General features: G+C 44.4%; 1 protein-coding gene across 4 annotated transcripts; it reads right to left on the bottom strand.

Annotated features, from left to right (window-relative positions):
* Window positions 1–278: 278 nt before the first annotated feature.
* On the bottom strand, window positions 279–21,283 carry LOC137304055 (nucleolar and coiled-body phosphoprotein 1-like). Of its 4 annotated transcripts, none has more exons than XM_067972476.1 (14): window positions 21,139–21,282; window positions 16,803–16,858; window positions 15,742–15,875; window positions 14,248–14,372; window positions 13,613–13,763; window positions 12,102–12,205; window positions 10,681–10,858; window positions 9,592–9,960; window positions 8,888–8,980; window positions 6,581–7,414; window positions 4,398–4,525; window positions 4,154–4,189; window positions 2,274–2,363; window positions 279–838 (listed from the first exon to the last, which is right to left on the bottom strand). In XM_067972476.1, the coding sequence occupies exons 1-14, from the start codon at window positions 21,244–21,246 to the stop codon at window positions 680–682; spliced, it is 2,565 nt and encodes an 854-aa protein (XP_067828577.1). In that variant the 5' UTR covers window positions 21,247–21,282; the 3' UTR covers window positions 279–679. The 4 variants fall into 4 exon arrangements, with proteins under 4 accessions (XP_067828577.1, XP_067828578.1, XP_067828579.1 ...); XM_067972479.1 differs by having other exon boundaries at window positions 751–838; window positions 2,274–2,334; window positions 21,139–21,283; XM_067972477.1 differs by lacking the exon at window positions 4,154–4,189 and having other exon boundaries at window positions 21,139–21,283.
* Between the last annotated feature and the right edge of the window lie 219 nt (window positions 21,284–21,502).

Below are 21,502 nucleotides of genomic sequence, written 5' to 3'. Positions count from 1 at the left end.
CTCCTTAGATTGAAGACATTCTGCGCAGTGTTCTAAAATGGGCCAAAACTTCCATGTGCTTTGTGGAACTACAAAAATAACAAAGTCTGGAGTTATCCTTAATCCACAGAAACTTCAGCAGCCACAGGAATCTATTCTTTGTGCCTTGGTTGGCATTACAATTATACTTACCTGCTTTTTAAAACGTTAATTATAGCACCCACTAGATTTCACGATCTGGTTGTACAACAAACAACATACCAGCTATCAAATGAAAGAATGAAATGCAAAGATTGTTTTTTTAAAAACTTAGCTCTGACATGGTTTATTGAATGTGCCACCTGTTACTTCTGTTCCATAATTTTTGTTCTATATAATCTAATAAAGAACAAACTACATTACAATGCTGACACTCAAATAGGGTCATAATGCCAATTTTCTTTTTAAAAAGCTACATTTTTGGCATTTATTTTGAAGTTTGTTAGATCAAGTTAACATTTACATAAAACAAACATTTCCATCAAAAAAAAAACAGAACTTAATTTTAAATACTAGCAATTTCCCCTGGAAAGTGTGATCAGACTTTCAGAGGATTAACGAGGGATTTAAAAAAAAATACTGGAACTATACACTCCAAGTTTAAGCCATTTATAAAGATTTAAATCCTATAATTTTACAATTAAGAGTGTACAGTGTACACTCATTCACTGTCGAATTTGACCGAATTCACAGTCATATCAATGGCCCCACCCCGATAGTTCCCCCGCTTTTTCTTCGTCTTTTCATGTCTGAAGGATTTTCCTTTTGTGAATTTCAAGTCGTGATTGGCCTTTTCACCCCAGTCTCCTTGAGCTCCTCTCTGTAACGCAAATAATCAATGTTTAGGGGGGGGGAAAAAAAAGACCCCGTTGAAAAGCTTCAGAAAGTCAATTTAAGAATATCGCCAAAAGCGATGCCAAAATGATACTAAAAATCTGGGTGTAAGGCAGCATATTAAGCACTGCCTCAATTCACCAATATACCACACCTGCTTTTTGACTTAATTTTTGAAACAAATTCAAAGTTCAGATATATCCATGTGTTAGGAATTCAACAGAAACATTGATGACTTGTACCACTGCAAGTCTGGCTACCATTCCAATGGTATCAGGATGGACAAAATGCTACGTCATCTCACAATCCCCTGTGGTTCCAGCTTTATTGCCCTCTTCTCACGAAGGTACAGACTCGTGCTACAGTACAGTCCCAGGGGCGGGCAGTGTCCACCACCACCTCAGCCGACCGTTCCAACTGCGCGGTGCAATTAAGCCAAGCCTGATTCTACTCTCAGCCGACACCCACACACACTGCACTTTCCAGCAGACCTCACTGAACAGCGGTGAGGAGTGGGAGCCCAGGATAATTTTCCCCTCCCCCTTCGGGCGAACTGCACCACCCCAAGTGAAATCAGCAAACAGCACAGACCACAGATAGAACTGGGACCTTCAGTCAGTGTTACTTTCGTCTGCGTAATTTTTAATATATCGAACCCCAGCAGGTTTAATTTCAGGCTATCTCAACTTCCACTTCGAGTCCATCAAACTAGAGTTCCTGTTCTTTCTGGCTGGTACACCTGGTCGCTTGACCAGAGAATCCTCAATTCTAAGGTTCACGTAACCTCACTAAAAACGATATTACAGGGCTCCCCTGATGGCTCAGCAAACAGGTGTACCAACGTGCTCACTGAGCTACACACGGCCAGAAAGGTCCACGTTTGATTGCTGGTCTATACTGAGGTAGCCAATCTCAACCACAATAACAGTTGTGGCAGCAATACAGTAGCCCCAGTCCAGGAAAGAAAGGGAATGAGAAAAACATTGGGTTCCCATTCCTGATTGCACTGAAGGAAAGTTTACATGCATTTGTCCTTGATTGCATTGTAAAAGCAATAAATCCACTAGTTGGAATAAATTTATAGGGTAAATATCCTCCTCTAGTATTTCAAGTAACTAAGGGCCAGTATACTGTATTCTCACATACAGTCAGTAATTACCAGACAGAATATGTACTCCTCTCTCATATTGCAGTGTAGGCAATTACCAGCCTATATACCCTAATCTCATGTACTGGAAGCAACCCAGTATATGCACTCCCTTCACTTATTACAACTAACCACTGGTTACTGCTGTGCTAACAGTTTTAGCAAATGTACGAGTTTTGTAATATATAAGGAATATTACTGGGCAACTCACAAGGTTGCTGATTCAAAACATGAAACATGGAGCTTTGAAAGAACACCCTGAATCCAACCTTACCTTCGCAGCAAACGAATTATTTGAAAGACGTGGATCAATTTCAATTTCATCTTCTCTTACTCTACGGAAAGGAGTATTAGGTTGAGGGTTCTTTACACAAAAAGAAAAGAAAAATAGGGAACAAAGCACATTAACATATGCTACACATTTTACATTGAGGGTAACTATGGAAATTTTTTTTAAAAATCTGGTTGTGCCCTTCACCATATAAATGTTAAAATCAGATTTAGTTGGACGAGCACAGCGGCATTAAATGCAGCTGCAATGACAAAGGCGTTTGGTGCCAATGCCCACCAGCCTCCTTGTAATGAATGTTTGCAATGACAGATCCACAAATCCAAAAGAACCTTTCGACTACCATTAGCACCTTACTGGGAGGCCCATGTTGAACTTCAGGAGACAAGGTGGAAGAAACGGTAGCACAATTCAGGTTTCCTCTCATTAAATATCCCTCATGTCCTTTGCAGATGCATCAAAATACACTGGCGACAACGAGATTAACACCAAAACAGTTGCTTTGCTTCGTACTAACCAGACCAAATACAAAGGTCAAAGATTCTTAAACAATCTTCTTGGTAAGCAGTGCACTAACAGCCTATATTATGATTGTTAAATTGAACAAGTACATTTGCAAACAAAAACAAACATTGCGTCCTGGAGTTTCCGCTAGGAGCGCAATCAGCAAATTGTGGCCAGAATGCGTCCGGCATTGAGTATTAGCATAAGACGCCCAAGTAAAATCTCCCATGAATCAGCACAATCAAGCAGTAATCGATCCGCGACTGGAACAGGGCCAGTGGGTCCTCAAGGTGTGGTAGTGTATACGGTAAGGAAAAAAAAATTCCCCTTCTGAATGAGGCTGGAGGCCACAAGGTAAGCAGCACTTCTCTCTGTCTGAACTAACTGATGATTTCTGCAGCAGCAGGGAAGACCTGTGGCTTCAATCAACTGCTGGTCAGGTGATTAACGCGGGTTAACGTGACCACGGCCTCCCTGCAGTTAACTGGCAACGCCGTGCGTCTGAGAATCTGGGCGCAAAGTGACGAACCCTCGCCCGAACGAGCGCAATCAGCAGAAACTTGCCATGCTGACCTGGGGGTGTGGCTAGTTTGTGGGCGGGGACTGGTTCGGGTGGGGGGGTGTGTGGGAGAAAGGGAGCGTTGAACTAGTGCAAAAGATCTAGGATACTCAGGCGTAACGTAGTTACGGGCGCAACTCACTTGCGCTTAAAATTCAGCAATCATTTGCACTATTTGATTTGATTCCGCCCAGATTAAGCTGTTAGCTGAGCATAAACTCCAGGTCTATGAATCTCGCAGCAGGACGTAGGTTAGGTTGGCACTGCAACTTCAGTCAATATATGATCTGGGGGCAAGCTGTCACTTCATGCAGAAAACAGGCACTTTTGACAAAGACTTAAAAAAAAATTGTAACAAGTGCAAGGGTTGCTTAGAGCAGATGGCCTTATAGAACGTAAAAGTGCGGAATGTAGTTGAACCAGAAAGACTAGGTCTCAGAATCCACTTCCGGTCAATATTCAGCCAACCGATCTCAGCCAGTGGTGCTATTATTGGTTACAGCACCCCCCGGGGTTTGGGAACAGAACAGCAGCCAGGGTTCCCACTCCCGATCACAACCCAGTGATCGCTGCTGGAAAGCGTACACGCAGAGATAGCAGGCAAGGAATCAGGCTCAACGGTGATGCTCTCCATGAAGGAACAAACTGACCCTCTGTCTAAGTTCACACAGGAAGATTGGCCACTCAGCCAAGGTACCCTGTAGTCCAGCGGAAGCCAATGTCTTCAGGAGGCAGAAAATGAGCAAAATAAATGTGAAATGGGGCAAAAAAATTATGAAACATAAAACCACAACAATGTTACCTTAGTTCCAGATGAATTCTTGGACTGTAGGGTTTGCTAAAATAAAGAAATTAGAATCACATATTGATGGTGTAAATTCTAACGTTCTGAAGAAATATGAACCAAGGGGCTCTTTACACAAACTCTAAGCAACATGCAAATTTTTTCAAACTCATCTCAAACTACTATGAAACTCGATTTAATTTATTTTTTAAAAAAAGGCTATGCAAACATTCTTTATAAAATGTTTCCAATGTGGCCTCACCTTTTTAGTTTTGGGAAATGTGTTTGGGGTTTTCATTTGCAGTTTCTGGTTTGCGGGAGTCGAATTATCTTTTTCGTCCTCCGATTCAGATGAGGAGCTATCCTTTTTCCTCTTGGTATTCACTGTACCTGAATAAATAAATAATCACAAACATTACAGAGTTAGGCATAAATCTGCACACAGCCGGCAGTGAGCTCCCAGGCAATAACTCGCAACTGGCTCAGATGACACTGAATCATAAGAGCACATTGTTGCTATGTGCAGTAAGCACAGTCAAGGTAAAGATGGGAGTGTATCAAAACTATCGACGTGCAAGTTGATGTATTATAGAATCATGAAAGAGAATATTAGCAGAATACAGGAATCAAACTTCATAAGTATTTAAATAGTGAGGAGGGTGCATAGAGTCCTTTTGTCTCTAGTGTTGGGTTCAAAATTGCCGGGACAATAATCTAGCGAGGGCCGAAACACATTTGCAGGGTAGTGTTAACCCGACATTCCTTCCCTTTGGCCAAGCCTCCATTTCTTAACAGCGCCAACATCCACCTGAACCACCAGCAGGAATCACTGGATTGTGATCAGGAGCAGGAAGCCAGGTTAATTTTTTTTTTAAAACCTACCCTAGACTGAGGTCAATTGTAAGAGTCAAAATGCCGCCCTGGCTGAGAGCAGTGAACTCAACAGATAACCTGGGAGCTTCCGGCTTGCACTGCTTAGTGCCACACCAGAAAATGTGTTTATCCACTGAACCACTGGGGGAAGCTAGCCCATCAACTCCAGCTGAAATGATAAATGAGTATCTGTGCATTAAATTCCCAAATTGCCACAGAAGTCGATCATTTCAGTAGCAAGACCTGAACACACAAACTGTAGTTGCTGGCAATTTGGAGCACACAATGGCAATTAGCCATTTCTAGATGGTGCAAGCCCTAATGCCAGCATGAACGTGGTAGTGGCTGTTTTAAGACAGTCTGAAGAACCCTGTGCACACTACTTGTAAAAACACGATGAGAAAGAAAGCAAAACTATTATTGTGAGGGCTTCCCTCATCTACTACAGAGGATGGTATTCAAGATGGGTCAGGGTGCAGGGGCTGCTTTTATGCCCAGTGAAACCATCCAGTGATGATCCAAAAAGAGAAGGCATGTTGGGCCAAATGAACATCACCCCATCTGTTCTTAAAATATTTTCTGCTCTAATCCTTCATCTAAACTGATTTATCGGTCTCAGCCAGGGCAGTAGGTGGACTCCACAGCAGCTCCCAGGGATGTGGGCAGGGTCCCGCCACATTTGCTTCAGCATCAGCTGCACAACAGAACTTAGCTTAGGAAACTGGCACTGGGACCTAGAGGAAAAGCACTTTCCCAATGAACTGATTCACCTATTTCAATCTTCCACCTTTAAATCCGCACGGATGCCTGGATACCGCCAGTCACGTCACCAGGGTCTCTTGTGCACGTGTGCTTCAAAGGTTGCTCATTTAAAACGAGTCAACTGTATCAACGTGGCTTTTGGAGGGGAGGGGGGAGAAGCGTGGGGAGCAGCAAGAGAACGGCACTGACTTTAGCTCCTGTAAACCAGTGATCCCTGCCGGAAAGGAGATGCAATGCTAATCACAGTCGAATAATCAGACATTCCCTGCCCAAGCTCACATAGTAAGGATGGTGCTCGGATAAAGTATCGAAGGACTGCAAGCAACCATACCTTAGCCCAAGCAAGCACTGCAAAAGTTGTTAAAACGAAGGGGGAGACTACAGAGAATAAACAAATATTAACTTTTCCAAAACAGGAAAAACTATCCCCAGTTTACACCCTGTACTCTTTTGTATCTTATGTTCACAGCACTGCTCAGATTCACCAAGTTTGGATGTCTTTCCAAGTTGAGAAACATGCACTGAAGAGGAGATTGACAAATCAGGCAAGGCCTTTGAGAAGGCCGCTCAAACCCCCCACTGCAGGATTGGCCCGTTCCAATGTCACAAGTGTTTTAACTTTAGTTTGATGCTATCAATCAATAGCAAGAACTTACCAGGAAATTTAGGTCCACACAGGCTTTTAAACCCTAACTTTGGCCTCACCTAATCACTGCTTCTTAGACTATCTCATCTTCTCTCTTCAAGCGTGGACCTTAACCCTTCACTCAAGTTTCTCAATAAAAAAAAGTGACTTGAGTAAAAGCTCACCGTTTACAGACTTGGTAACCTTTTTCTCATCCTCCTCAGAGGAGCTATCTTCAGAGCTGCTCTCTTCCGTCTTCTTGGCAGATTTCAAGGTGGGGGTTCTCACATTATTGGGTACAGCCAACTTCCCTTTTGAGTTCTCTTCCTCGGACTCTGAACTGTCTGAACTGCTGCTTTCAGCTTTCCTGGTCGCAGACTTTGCAGCTTGCGGAGACGGATTGGCCACTGCCTTTTTTACTTGGGCAACTGGAGTTTTCTGTGTAGGCTCATCATCGCTTGAAGTTTCTTCAGAACTGCTGGTTTCATTTTTTTTCATCACGGCCGGAGATTTTGCTTTCCCACTCGCAGCCGGAGATTTTGTTTTCCCACTCACAGCCGGAGATTTTGTTTTCCCAGTTGCAGCCGGAGATTTTGTTTTCCCAGTTGCAGCCGGAGATTTTGTTTTCCCAGGGGTCTGCGCCATTGCTACAGGTTTTACTTCCTCCTCACTGCTGGAGTCATCAGAATCTGAACTGCTTTCTTCAGCAGCAGCCTTGGCTGCTGGAGCTCTCTGCAGCTGTGATTTCACAGGTGCAGCAGCTGCTTTGGCAGCTGGAGCAGCCTTGGTCTTTTCGTCAGAATCACTAGAGCTGTCAGACTCGGAGCTGCTCTCTGCTTTCTTTGCAATGGGTTTCGGTGTGGACTTTGCAGCTGATTTCGGTGTGGACTTTGCAGTGGATTTTGCAGCTGGTTTCGGAGTAGACTTTGCAGCTGGTTTCGGAGTGGACTTTGCAGCTGGTTTCGGAGTAGACTTTGCCATAACCTTTGTTTTGGGTTCTTCCTCAGAACTTTCAGAATCTGTGAATGTTACAGACATGATTATTAAGCCACCGTACTCAAAGTAACAAAGACCTTCAATTACCTTATATGTTGGCAAACACCCTCCGCCATTTTGTGCACAGTAAAATCCTCTAATCAGCAATGAGATGAGAAATGAGATTCGCATCCAAAAGACGGCACCTCCGACAGTGCAGCACTCCCTCAGTACTGCACTGGAGTGTCAGCCTAGATTATGTGCTCAAGTCTCTGGAGTGGGGCTTGAACCCATAACCTTTGGACTCAAAGACGAGAGTGCTACCACTGAGCCACATCAGACACCTACAAGTGTTTCCACAAAAACAAGAATTGCACTGCCCATGAAAGTGGGTGGACAAAGGGATCAGCACTTTTAAAAAAAAACAGCTGGTTTGAAATTATTAGTCTCAAGTGTGTATTTATATTTGGGTGAATGCTGTTCTAAACATTGTTTGGGTTACTTTGACCATACACGATTGGTCTTGACAGTCTGTGGGCAGAGAAAACACGATAGGACACCATGGAGAATCAGCAGAGACTCTTTCTTTGGAGCTGATTTAGCTGGAGCAGATACCACTGGCATTCCCAGCTGTTTAACAGTTTCTCCTCATCTGTGCTGGAATCTACACGAGGGATAAATCTGGGTTTACCACCACCATCCCCACTCCAGATCACCCCAAAGAATCTGGTTATGCAGAATACACTGACAATAGCTCTAAAGACTACAACAAATTATACCTTGGAATCTGCACATTTTAAACAGACTGGGTGGGAATAGTCAAATAAGCCACATGGCAAGAACTAATGCACAATATGATCACGCAACAACAGGGCAGAATGATACCACTTTGCTGTTTCTGCAGTCGGCAGCTGATTACCGTTTTCCTGGGGGGGTGGGAAAGAGAAAGAGAGAGACAGCAACCCAAAGAAGCAAAGAGAAAATATCTTAAAAAAACCTTACCACCATTAAACCCAAAGGTTTTCAAACTGGGATTCCTGTTATGAATTAATTAAAAAATACATTTCTGTATGATAGCACTTTGGGCAGCTGATAATATCTTTCCAAAGTTAGGAAACTAACTGCATCAATATTTGCAGGGTGTCCCACAGACGTTTGAAAACCACAGGGTTAAATCCTTCAACTACACTTTCAATGCTTCACAAAGGCTTCAGGACTTGAAAGGGAACACCAATGGCTCCAACTCCAAATTAAATTTTTCTTGAGGTCAAAAGATAATATATTATGCAAACCATAACATTTAGGTACACAAAGTAATTAACGTTTCACATTTGAGTGGATGCAACATTTAATCTAAATGACTCAATTTGCAGGACAGAAACGAAAATTACTTGCGACTCCTTGTCCTTTTTCTGGGCAATCAGACTTTCCACTTCATTTTGATGCAGTGGGACCAGAATACACAGCTAGGTTTTCCGACCAACATAAACAGTATTTTCTTACCACTCCTCACTCACCGGACTCGCTGTCAGAGCTGGAAGCTGCTTTCTTGGCTGCAGCAGCAGATTTTGTAGGTGGTATAAGGGCAGGTTTCGCTGGTGTAATTTTTGCTGTTTTAAAAAAAAAAGCCAGTGGATAGTCAGAGGGCAAGCAAGGCACTTCGTATTCTGTATCATTTTATACAAATTAGGGTAGTGGTCACGGTAGTGAATTCGATAAATCTGGTAATTTGTGGGCTGGCACCAGAAAAAGTGACCACGAAAGCCGCTGACTTGTCATAAAAATCAAATGCCCTTCAGGGAAGGAAACCTGCGACCCGTGCCTGGTCGTACAAAAAGTGACTCCAATCCCCCTCTGAAGTAGCCTAACAATCTGATAAATTGCAAAGACATGTACTTCAAGAAAGTGGCCCACCGCCACCAACTACTCAGGCCAATTAGGGATGGACAATAAATGCAGCCTTGCTTGGCCACTCTCACTATGAGAACAAATAAAGTTCCATTTCCTCACAGCAAGCCAACTCACATCCTTTAACAGCATGCAGAAAGAAAATAAGCGACTAAAGAGATTTCACTCCAATTTTTTTTTAAAAAGAAGGCTGGATTTGACAGGCCGAACAATAATCTCTGAAATTAAGAGATACCTGTAATTTATCAAATTGCAAGCGTGCTAACAAAATTTACAATCGACACAGCTTACTGATCTAGCCCGACACACTTACTGGCAGGTTTCATGGGTGCCTCTTCAGTACTGCTGTCTGAGCTGTCGTCTGATGAGTCACTGCTCTCCTTTTTAGCAGCAGCTGCCTTCTTGCCTGCACTTGTTGCTGGAGCCTTCTTTCCTACACCTGTTGCTGGAGCCTTCTTTCCTGCACCTGTTGCTGGAGCCTTCTTTCCTGCACCTGTTGCTGGAGCCTTCTTTCCTGCATCCGTTGTTGGAGCCTTCTTTCCTGCAACTGTTGCTGGAGCCTTCTTGCCTGCACCCGTTGCTAGAGCCTTCTTGCCTGCTGCTGGTGCCTTCTTACCTGCAACAGCTGCTGCTGCCTTTTTATTCTGCGTTGTGGGAGGTGGTACTGCACTGTAGGTACCCCCTATAGGAAAGGAGAGAAAAAAATATACAACATACTCTAGTCAATATTTTTGGTCCCGTTTTCTCCCCTTCTGAAGACAATCAATTCCTGCTGGGCACCCTCTGACATCTACCCAAATGCTTATTCTTCAGCAAGTTCTGGTAGGCTATTCAACCATGAAGGGAAAAGGTGGGGATGTGGGGAAATGAATCACCGCTGAGTGTGTCCTCGGCCAATCTCCATACACAGGAACTTTCCAGCAAGATAGCAACTAGAAGCAGGAATCCTGGTTTGGTTTCCCCCAGCCTAACCCAGGTGCAGCGAGGTCAAATATAGCACTCCAAATGCTAACCTGATCGAGATCAAGTTAGCATAGAATAGAGTAGCCAGTAATTAGATCCTGGGAACTTCTGTTCTGAATGGCTTAATAGGTCAGTTTTTCAGGATGAAAGAGAAAGACATCATTTGGGGTTGTTGCAACTCGATTTAATGTTAATCTTCGGACATAAACAGGTACAATTCCTCCAGTCATCATAAATTACAACGTGGCACACAAACACTGCTTAATCTGGTATCTGCACATAACACAAAGATCAACTGTCTACTGGCAGACAGGAACTTCTGTTTTTCTGTGTTATAGTCACCCTTACCTGTTTCAGATGCAGCCCCGTTGTTAACAAATGGCAGCGAATACACTAATAAAACAGCCCATCTTTATTCCTGTATTGGAGCACTCCTCACCTAGCTTTATTTTTGCTCTTCCAGCGAGTGGATCATCATCCGAGCTGTCTGACTCCTCTTCACTGCTTGAGCTCTTTGAAGTAGCTGCTACTGCTTTAGCTGGGGTCACGGCTTTTGCACTCGTCCCTTTTCCCACAGCTGGAGATTTGGCTGGCACAGTTTTCTTGGGTGTTACTTTCTGTACAAAATCAGGAGAAAATTACCAACTCTCTCTCAAAAGACCAAGTGCCCGTAACAAAGGAATATTTTTGTAACACTAAATGTAGCATTTCTCATGAATGTTACACTTGCTTCATCAGCAACTCCCAGCCCTGCAACCTCTACAACTAAGGAGAACAAGGGCAGCAAATTCACGAGAGCCCCGTCACCTCCAGGCTGCGCATCACCCTGACCTGAACATATAATTTGTTCCTTCATCAGCACCAAGTCAATATCCTGGAATTCCATAGCTAACCAGTCAGCAGCCCACCCCCACCCCTCCCAATATTTATAGAAGTTATAGTATAAATCACTGGTTAGGCCGCAGCTAAATTGCAGTGTCCAATTCTGGGCACCACACTTCAGGAAGGGTGTCAAGAGGGTGCAGAGATTTATTAGACTGGTACTAGGGATGAGAGACTTCCGTTATGTGGAGTGTCCAGAGAGGCTGGGATTGTTCTCCTTATAGAGCAGAGAAGGTTATGGGAAGATTTTAACAGAGGAGTGCAAAATTATATGGTGTTTTGATAGAGTAGATGGGGAGAAACTTTCCACTGGCAGGAGGGTTGGTAGCCAGAGGACACAGATTTAAGATAACTGGCAAAAGATCCAGGGGCGAAACTGAGGAGAATTTTTTTTATGCAGCGAGTTATGATGATCTGGAATGCACTACCTGAAAAGGTGTTGGAAACAGATTCAATAGTAACTTTCAAAAGGGAAAGGAGAAATTTGCAGGGCTATGGGAAAAGAGCAGGGTGTGGTAAGGGACTAATGGATAGCTCTTTCAAAGAGCTGGCACAGACATGATGGGCTGAAAGGCCTCCTTCTGTGCGATGATACTACGATCTTCTCAGAGCAACTAGCGATGGGCAATAAGTGTGGTGCTGCTCACATCCCAAGAATAAAAACTGAAGTGTGCACTGCATGCAAGACTTTAATTATATAATACTGAAATTATAATAACATGCATGTGTGAGTGTCCTCTATAACCAGCTTGTAAGCTTGCACAATGGTGGTAGAGGGTGAGGAAAGGAGGGAGGGGAAGCAGGCACAAGCAAGAGACAACAAGCGTGCTGACATATTGCTGACTCGTAGCAGCTGCAAACAATACTGGAAATCAGACTTCCCGTTTACAGTGTAAATGAATTGCATTTTACACCCTAAACAAAGAGTTTAGTGTAATCAGTGCCAAAGAACATTATGACCAATACAATACTATTTACTTGTGCAGGTGGCTTCTTCTCAGAGTCGGAGTCACTAGAGTCATCGCTGGAATCATCGTCGCTACTCTCCTCCGCTGCTTGATTGGCAGTTTTTAACCCAATTGCTGAAAATAGAACACAATTCTTCAGGAAAGTGCTACAACTCAAAGTGTTGTAAAAAGTTGAAGTGTGTAAAAAAAAAAAGTAAATCACTTTTATGTTAAGGCTCTTTGCACTAGATATTCACCTGCATTAACATACAGGAACAGTAAGACTTTGTTCCTTCCCCCCACCCAAGTACTAGGGCTAAATTCCTTCCACAGACTACAAAGAAAACCTGAGATTCAGAGATAAGACAAACTAAAATCCAAATTATTCAAAGAATTTAACACCTATTTCAACCCCTGATCATACGGCTTCTTTTTAAAAAATTTGTTCTTGGGATGCGTATGACTTTAGCAAGTCCACATTTACTGTCCATCCCGAGTTGCAACAAGGGAGAGGGCATTTTTAAAAATATTCGTTCATGGGATGTGGGCGTTGGTGACAAGGCCAGCATTTATTGCCCATCCCCAATTGCCCTAGAAAAGGTGGTGGTGAGCTGCCTTTCTGAACCGCTGCAGTCCGTGTGAAGGTTCTCCCACTGTGATGTTAGGTAGGGAGTTCCAGGATTTTGACCCAGCGACAATGAAGGAACAGCGATATATTTCCAAGTCTGGATGATGTGTGACTTGGAGGGGAACGTGCAGGTGGTGTTGTTCCCATGTGCCTGCAGCTCTTGTCCTTCTAGGTGACAGAGGTCGTGGATTTGGGAGGTGCTGTCGAAGAAGCCTTGGCGAGTTGCTGCAGTGCATCTTGTAGATAGTACACACTGCACCCACAGTGCGCCGGTGGTGAAGGGAGTGAATGTTTAAGGTGGTGGATGGGGTGCCAATCAAGCGGTGGTAGTAAAAGCCATCACTTATAGTGATGGCTTTCACTGCTAAATGGCTTACCAGTCAACCTGAGGATATTAAGAATCAACCATGTAATGTGGCGCTGGAGTCACAATAGGCCAGACTGGGTTGGGGCAGCAGTTTCCCTTCCTCGATATTAAGGAGTCTTACAACACCAGGTTATAGTCCAACAGCTTTATTTGAAATCACAAGCTTTCGGAGCTTTCCTCCTTCCTCACCTGACGAAGGAGGAAAGCTCCGAAAGCTTGTGATTTCAAATAAAGCTGTTGGACTATAACCTGGTGTTGTAAGACTCCTTACATTTGTCCACCCAGTCCATCACCAGCATCTCCACATCATCGATATTAAGGAACCACTAGGATTTTCTCTAAAGTCTGGCAACTTTCACTCACTATTTAAACAACTTGCTATGCAGGGATTTGAATGATTAGCACTTGGGTTGCTATACTAGGTAACCAGTGCCGTAATCATTCCACTATAAGTGCAGGGTTAATCAATTACTTTGTGACTGTGTTACCCCTCCACTTGCCACAAATTCCCAGCGTGATAACAGAAACAATCGAGTGTTGCTTTTACCTGGTTTCACAGGAGCTTTTGCAGCAGGTTTCTCGTCCTCCGAGCTGTCCGAAGATTCACTACTAGAACTCTCGTCTTTCTTTCTGGCAGCTGGCTTGCTGACTGGAAGTGCTTTAGTTGCAGGAGCCGGACTTTTAGCAGACACACCCTTCTATTGGAGTGGGGATGCGAAAGAGATAAAACTGAAAATAATTCTCTGTACTGAACTGAGAAGTTAAGAAATGTTCACAACAATTGAATGCTAACAATCCCTCTGAATAATTCTGACATGGTCTGCAAATAAGTTGAAAATAAACTAAATTGTAGGGAATGCGCAAAAAACAAATTACGGAAAGCTTTGCCAGGTGCCAGTGGGTCCAGATAAAGAGGGAAGGAAATTAACAAGGAAAAGAAAAGCTCAATCTAGATGTACATCTGGTTTTGGCGATTGTGATCACTTACTCCAGTGCATGGTATAACCCAAACACAAGGAGGTTGTGGTGCAAGTCATATCCTACCTGTAGCACTGACCATACATGAAGAATGAGCAAGTCAGCCCATCCATTCATAGTTTACCCCATGGCTCATCATAGATATTGCCAACGATGACCAAAAAGCTCAAAATCTGTCACGTAATAATTATTTTGTGTTCTCACCTGTGCAGGTTTTTTTTCTTCCTCAGAATCCGAAGAACTTGACTCTTCGCTGCTGCTGCTTTCCTTCTTTGGAACAACCTTTTTAGCCGCAGGTTTGGTTATTGCAGGTGTCGGCGGCTTGCTCACTACAAGAATAATAAACAGCATCACCATCGTCAGCCAAACAGCGTGGCAATGTTTTACCGAAAAGTAATTTATACTTTACTGGTGTAACTACCACTTGTAATAGGAGTTGGGGAAATTCATTTTGTAACATCTTTGTGTACGTCTTAGGTAATTAACAAGCGCCCCGCATTACCCTCCAAGTTCCATGAATACCCCCCTCAGGTTTTGACTCCTTGCTGGGGAACAGTTCCACAGGCGCTGCTTGTCTTCCAGTACCTCACCCAGGTCCCATTTATTCACAAGTGCACAGTCACATTGTTGGCAGGTAGTTTGACCATGGTGCACATCACAGCTTTTCTTTAAATTCGCTCATGGGATGTGGGTGTCGCTGGCAAGGCCAGCATTTATTGCCCATCCCTAATTGCCCTTGAGAAAGTGGTGATGAGCTGCCTTCTTGAACCGCTGCAGTCCGTGTGGTAAGCTGAGCCCAAACCTACCCTCAACTGAAAGCCCCATTCAGTGATTTCCCACTCCTATCCTATGGCCGCAGAGACCAATTATAGCACCGTCGTCACCATCCCTGCTGAGATCAGTTAACTCAGAGCAGAATACATGAGTTAACAGAAACATGAATCCAAGTCAAGTTACTACTTACCCCCCAACTCCTATAATATGCCCCATTACGTACCCTATTGAAGTACTTTGACAGTCTAGAAGATAAGTACTTATTTAGCGTTTTATGGCGAAAGAGTTAAGGGAGCTTCATACAATGAATTTGGATTACAGTGACATGTTTTGCAGGCAGACTTGCATCCATTATTCACCAGCCATACCACACAAGCAGCATGAACAGCCAGTGGTTTAAGGGAAAAATGTTGGCCAGGACTGCAGGGGAACTCACTGCTCTTCCATTAATGCCACAGAGTCGTTAACATCTATCTGAACAATCAGACATTTAGTGCCTCACCCTCCAACAATGCACTCCCTCAGCACTGCATTGGAGTGCCAGACTAAATTATTCATTCAGGTCTTGCTGCAATGTCACCTTTTTTCTACACAGTTGCAGATGGAAACATTGAAGTTCCTCCAATGGGTCAGTATATAACTGTACCATCCAGTGCATTACTGAGTCATACAGATTAGGAAACCCCCCCCCCCCCCCCACCAGGGTTCAGATAACTGTTCTGACCCAGGAAAGTGGAAGGAGAACTATAATTGGGCTTAGAGGGGGCTGCATGGAAGGGACGGAAGAGGAAATAGAAGCTCAGCGCCCTGATCACTATCCAACGACCCTGCTAGAAAGTGCACGCGGGATAGTTTAACTATAAAGTTAATTTTGTTCTCAAATCTGCACCATAGTGCTTTTACTTAAAGCGTATTTTGATATACCTGGTTTCTTTGCTGTGCTTTCTTCATCGGAACTGTCTGAGCTGTCAGAGCTACTGGAGGATTCTGCTTTCTTTGCCTTTTTTGCAGGAGGACCATTGAGTACAGCCTTCCTTTTCTTTGCCACTTCAGGTGATCTGTGGTGATAATTTTTTTTAAAAATAAGGTTTAACAATCCTATGTATGTAACACTGATGACTGAATGCTGCTGACTGTGCGGGGTAGATTTTGCGAGGAGCCCCAAACCTACCAATTTTGCAGCAATTAAAATGAATCACCAGGAAATCAAGAGCCTTGTGAATGAGGCACGCTGACCTCTGTGCCTGACTCTCCAATCGTGTTCCTGTTGAAAGATCTTTCTGCCAGAAAACACCCCTCTGAAAATTTACACCGAACGGTTTACTATTTATTTCAACTGCAACATAGCTCACATGTAAATTAATTTTCATGGTAGATGCATTGATATACAACAGCAGACTTTAAATCTTAAATTTCTGATTTCTTTTCATTCAACGTGTGGAAACTTGGGCAAAACGGTAAATGCAACGTAGAACACTGAGGATACTATTACTTTCTCGGTCATCAAATGCACAACTGCACCAGAAGTCGCAAAGTAACTGTTGTATTAAGCATCGCAAGTTATTACTTATATAGTTATCGGTTTTTAAAGCAGTTTGTTTTTGTTATTTCCAGACCACTCAGAAAAAGGCACGTACAGGCATGTGAATGTCAGAAGATTACATCACCGTATCACAGCTCTGAAATTTCACAAAGCATTTTACATATGGTGAATTGCTGTGAAGTGCAGTTACTTATGAAGGCAGACTTGCCAGTCATTTTGCAAATAGCAAGAATCTACAAAAAGCAATTAAGACTGGTTAGGAAAGACTGTTGCTCTTTGAATAGTGCAATGGGACCTACGACATTCACTGTAACCGGCAGATGGAAGCCAAGCTTAGCAGCTCATCCAAAGGAAAGTGCAGCATTCCTTCACACTGCAGTCTCAAGTTCTAGAGCGGGGTTTGAACCCTGAAGCAAACTGAAAGCCATAATTTAGAACTTACTTCACCCAGAAGTCAAAGATGTCCACAAGAGATGGCGATTTTGGATCTGGAACTTTCTACAAAGAAACAGAAATAAAAACCTAAGTGAACAGATTTCAACATTAAAATCTACATACAATGGGAAAACGCACTTCAGCCAATGGCTTCACTTTTTAGAAGTTATATCACACCTATAACACTTCCTAAAAACTCCAGTGAGTTTTTAATAAGGTAGTTTGTATTAAATCTAAGTTATAATTCCCAGCATTTTTATTTTGTAAACAAAAAATCTCAACCCAGAGAAAAGCTGCTTTGCAGATATTCCACAGCCTTAAATTAATTCATTTGCTGATGTGCAGCAATTTCCAGATCATAGAGTCATAGAGTTATACAGCACGGATAGAGGCCCTTCGGCCCATCGTGTCCGCGCCGGCCATCAGCCCTGTCTACTCTAATCCCATATTCCAGCATTTGGTCCGTAGCCTTGTATGCTATGGCATTTCAAGTGCTCATCCAAATGCTTCTTGAATGTTGTGAGGGTTCCTGCCTCCACAATCCTTTCAGGCAGTGAGTTCCAGACTCCAACCACCCTCTGGGTGAAAAAGTTCTCTCTCAAATCCCCTCTAAACCTCCCGCCTTTTACCTTGAATCTATGTCCCCTTGTTATAGAACCCTCAACGAAGGGAAAAAGCTCCTTAGTATCCATCCTATCTGTGCCCCTCATAATTTTGTACACCTCAATCATGTCCCCCCTCAGCCTCCTCTGCTCCAAGGAAAACAAACCCAATCTTCCCAGTCTCTCTTCATAGCTGAAGCGCTCCAGCCCTGGTAACATCCTGGTGAATCTCCTCTGCACCCTCTCCAAAGCGATCACATCCTTCCTGTAGTGTGGCGACCAGAATTGCACACAGTACTCCAGCTGTGGCCTAACCAGTGTTTTATACAGCTCCATCATAACCTCCTTGCTCTTATATTCTATGCCTCGGCTAATAAAGGCAAGTATCCCATATGCCTTCTTTACCACCTTATCAGTCAAGGGAGGCCATATAACGTCCAATAATCAGGTTCTCTCAGTTAACCTCAGTACCAACCGCTTGCTTCCAGGTCTTTGCAATTGTACCACATGGCTTCAGCTCATGGGCACTGATACTGGGATCTACTGAGATTGAAAACAACACAATTACTTTACCAGGGTCTCCATAATGACATTATAAATTGTTCATTTTCAGTCAAGAAGAGTTTTTAAGGAGGGAAAGCAAAACAATACAGTCCAAAAGTAAACGTGAAACTTTTGAGCTAGTAAAGAAAATCAAAGCCACACAAAAAAAATGTTAAGTAAACACAGATATCCTCCAGATAACACAAATGATCCCAATTATTTCCATCAAGATGCGAGTCACCTCGTGCAACAGTAGAAATTCGTCAACCGATCAGATGAACACTAAGTGCCAACACAAGATGGCTTAAAATAAGTTGGGATGGTGTAGAAGTTGCCCGAGATTCTTGTATTTGGTCTATTTTCTTCTGGATCCATTTGTTTTCTCTCCTCTTTTGTAGGTACAGACCTGAGATTCTCCACTATCTTGTCCAAGTGGCCATTCTTTGTGTGTGTATCTAGGCCGCGAGCTAGCTATTGCAACCAAGGCATCACGGCTAACAATTATCACGTACCCATTTCCAGCAGGGAGCACAGGATAGCACTCAGAAGTATAATAAGGAAAAAGACAACAGAGGAAGGTTATTTTCAAAACAAGCCAACTGATTGGTTGCAATAAAATAATGAATTCAGATATTTTAAGATTGCCGAGAAAACGATTTCTGGATGGCGTAGGTTAAACTCTATATAAAGATGTGACCGTACTCTTACCATTAGCACATTACTGCGTTCTACAGCAAGTCCATGGTGAATTAGTTATTGTCATAAACTTCTTTTCATTACATTTCCTAAATTATTTCTTTACCTCCATTTTTCAATTCCTGCCATATCCTTAATTGTTTGGGGAAAGTAACTTACACAAAACACTATAGTGCTTGATCACAAAGTAACCGAAATATGTTAAAGCAAACATAATTACTCTAATGATCCTCCTGTGTACTACTGAGCCATATAGAACCATGGGATCCCAGGTAAAACACAGAGCCAGATGCAGGTACAATGGGTAGTCTTTGATGAGTTAGTTGATCCTGGCTGGGTTTAATTGGCTCAGTGCTCTTGGACTAGGGAAGAGCAGAAGCAAAAAAAATGAACCTGGGTCTCCGCCCCTGATCACCATCCAGTGACCCTGGCTAAGAAGGACACGTGGACATCGGGCGAGGATAGGACAGATTCAGTTGTGACCCCTCTTCCAACGACCCTGTTGACACTCAAAAGTCTAAACACACACACACACGACACAAACTCCTGCTAGATACCAGAGGTGCCAAGGACCCCTGCAAAAGTCAGCGCTCTCAGAAGAGTAGGGAAAATTGGCAAAAACTTAGCTCAAGAGGATCCAGATGTCTCTTACAGACCACACAAGTGAAGCTTAAACAGTTGACACCTGAAAGCACCAGGTGGTGAACTGAAGATTATATACAGTATTTGGATTTCTGCTCCTTTGCTCTCAGCACCTTAATGGACTTGTAGCAGATGTGCATTGCCACTAGGATTTTAGTGAGCCATTACATTGGGATGCAAGTTTTTCACATTACTCAACTGTTGTTGTACCAGGGAGTGGAGCAGAAAAGGCCTGAATAATTTTTGTGGAGTCAAGAGGGGCAGAAGTGCTTCTCCAGGATCCACAAAAATACTGTGGGCCACTCCCCATCCAGGGCCTCCCACCTTGCAATTGGTCCTCCCCAGGACCTACTTACCTACCTGCCTGCCAGTCAGCTCAGCCTCCAATTGTGCAGGAAAGCTGCAGCAGGACAGCTATTCAGGGCACACAGCTTACTGGCAGCACCATAATAAAGAATGAACTTGCATTTCTATGGCGCCTTCCATGACCTCAGGATGTCCCAAATCGCTTTGCAGACAACTAAGTACTTTTTAAGCTTGCTAACTGTTGCAATGTAGGAAACACGGCATCCAATTTGTGCACAGCAAGATCCCACAAACAGAAATGAAATGACCGACCAGATAATCTGTTTTAGATGCTGGTTGAGGGACACCGGGGAAGAACCTCCCCGCTCTTCTTCGATATAGTGCCATGAGATCTTTTACGTCCATAGTCTTTAACATCTCATCCGAAAGATGGCACGTCAGACAGCACAGCACTCCCTCGGTCGAACTAAATGGATGCAGCACCCTGATGGCGTTCCACTTGCTGCCCACCTGTTCCATACCTGGTATGACAATCAACCCCATTGTTTTGGAGCCCCAGGAATTAGTAAATTGGAGCACACGTTTTTCAATTATTCAGTGGTGACCAAGATCATCCAACATTAATCAGAACCCACAGTCACCCAACGATTTTTCCCCCCCAAATGGCTGAATCTATGAGCAATTTGAAATCAAAAACGGCCTTGCTACATCGTGAAGCAACGATAAACAAACTGACCCAGGACAAGATTGTATCTGGAATTAACAAGGATGCACGGCTTGCAGAAATCGATAGAATGTAGACAGTGGCCAGTTTTAAGAATGGGCTGTCTGAATACTATAAAGATGCTGGGGGGGGGGGGGGGGGAGAGAAGAGACAGAGTGCATCGCCTGCTACACGGGCACCATTTCCACGAGCAGTTTTAATGTTGAGCCAGATGTTCCAAAGTTATTCTGAGGCAACCAGCACATAGAGAGATGGGGCGCGTGCAGGGCGATTGGAACGTTCCCCGGGAGGGGCGCGCGCGGGGCGGTTGAAACGCTCCCCGGGAACAACGTGCAACTGGGCTGGATTGGAACGTTCCCCGGGAGGGGCGCGCGCGGGGCGAATGGAACGCTCCCCGGGAACAACGTGCAACTGGGCTGGATTGGAACGTTCCCCGGGGGGGGGGGGGGGGGGGCACGCGCGGGGCGATTGAAACGGTCCCCGGGAACAACGTGCAACTGGGCTGGATTGGAACGTTCCCCGGGGGGGGGGGGGGGGCACGCGCGGGGCGATTGAAACGGTCCCCGGGAACAACGTGCAACTGGGCTGGATTGGAACGTTCACCGGGAGGCGGGCGGGGGGAGCACGCGTAAAGGGATTGGAACCTTCGGTCGCCGGAGTTCGATTCCTGGGCCGCGTGCCGGCCGGACCCAGCACGCTCTCCCCGCCGCGCGGCCCGCTCGCGTTGTTAGGGACCCGGCCGGAGGCCGCACGTGGCGCGCTGCTTTCCTCCCCCCCGGTTGTGAGGGGAAATTTAAAGAAATATATATATATAATAAGCGGCTGCTCACCACGTTGGACTGTTTCAGGAACTCCTTGGCGGCTTTCTCGAATTTGTTCTGCAGCAGAAAGCTGTAAATCTGCGGGTACAGGTCACTCGGCACCACACGCGCCTCCATGTTGCGTACGTTCAGTGACCGACGCGCTCGACTGCGGCTGCGCAGCGGCGCGCGGGACTCCACCTCACCGGAAGTAGCGGGGGGGGGGGGGGGGCAGCTTTGGAACACGTGGTCTGAAGCGCTGAGCATGCGCAGCAGCAGAATGATGGACTGGCTCAGTGCAGGAGGAGGTCGTTCGGCCCGTCGTGTCTGTGCCAGCTCCTTGGTAGAGCTTTCCACTCCCCTTCCCGCCCCTCTTCAAGTATTTACCCAATTC

This window comes from Heptranchias perlo, chromosome 36 (genome assembly GCF_035084215.1).
Source record: "Heptranchias perlo isolate sHepPer1 chromosome 36, sHepPer1.hap1, whole genome shotgun sequence".
Lineage (NCBI taxonomy): Eukaryota > Metazoa > Chordata > Chondrichthyes > Hexanchiformes > Hexanchidae > Heptranchias > Heptranchias perlo.
Note: the sequence above shows the minus strand (reverse complement) of the source record. Positions and strands in the feature narration are given on the sequence as shown.

Coding starts and splice junctions, on each gene's coding strand:
- LOC137304055 (XM_067972476.1), bottom strand. CDS start 21,246: ATGGAGGCGCGTGTGGTGCCGAGTGACCTGTACCCGCAGATTTACAGC. Junction 16,859..21,138: donor TCCTGAAACAGTCCAACGTG/GTGAGCAGCCGC, acceptor GTTTCTTTGTAG/AAAGTTCCAGATCCAAAATC. Junction 12,206..13,612: donor AAAAGCTCCTGTGAAACCAG/GTAAAAGCAACA, acceptor TTCTATTTTCAG/CAATTGGGTTAAAAACTGCC.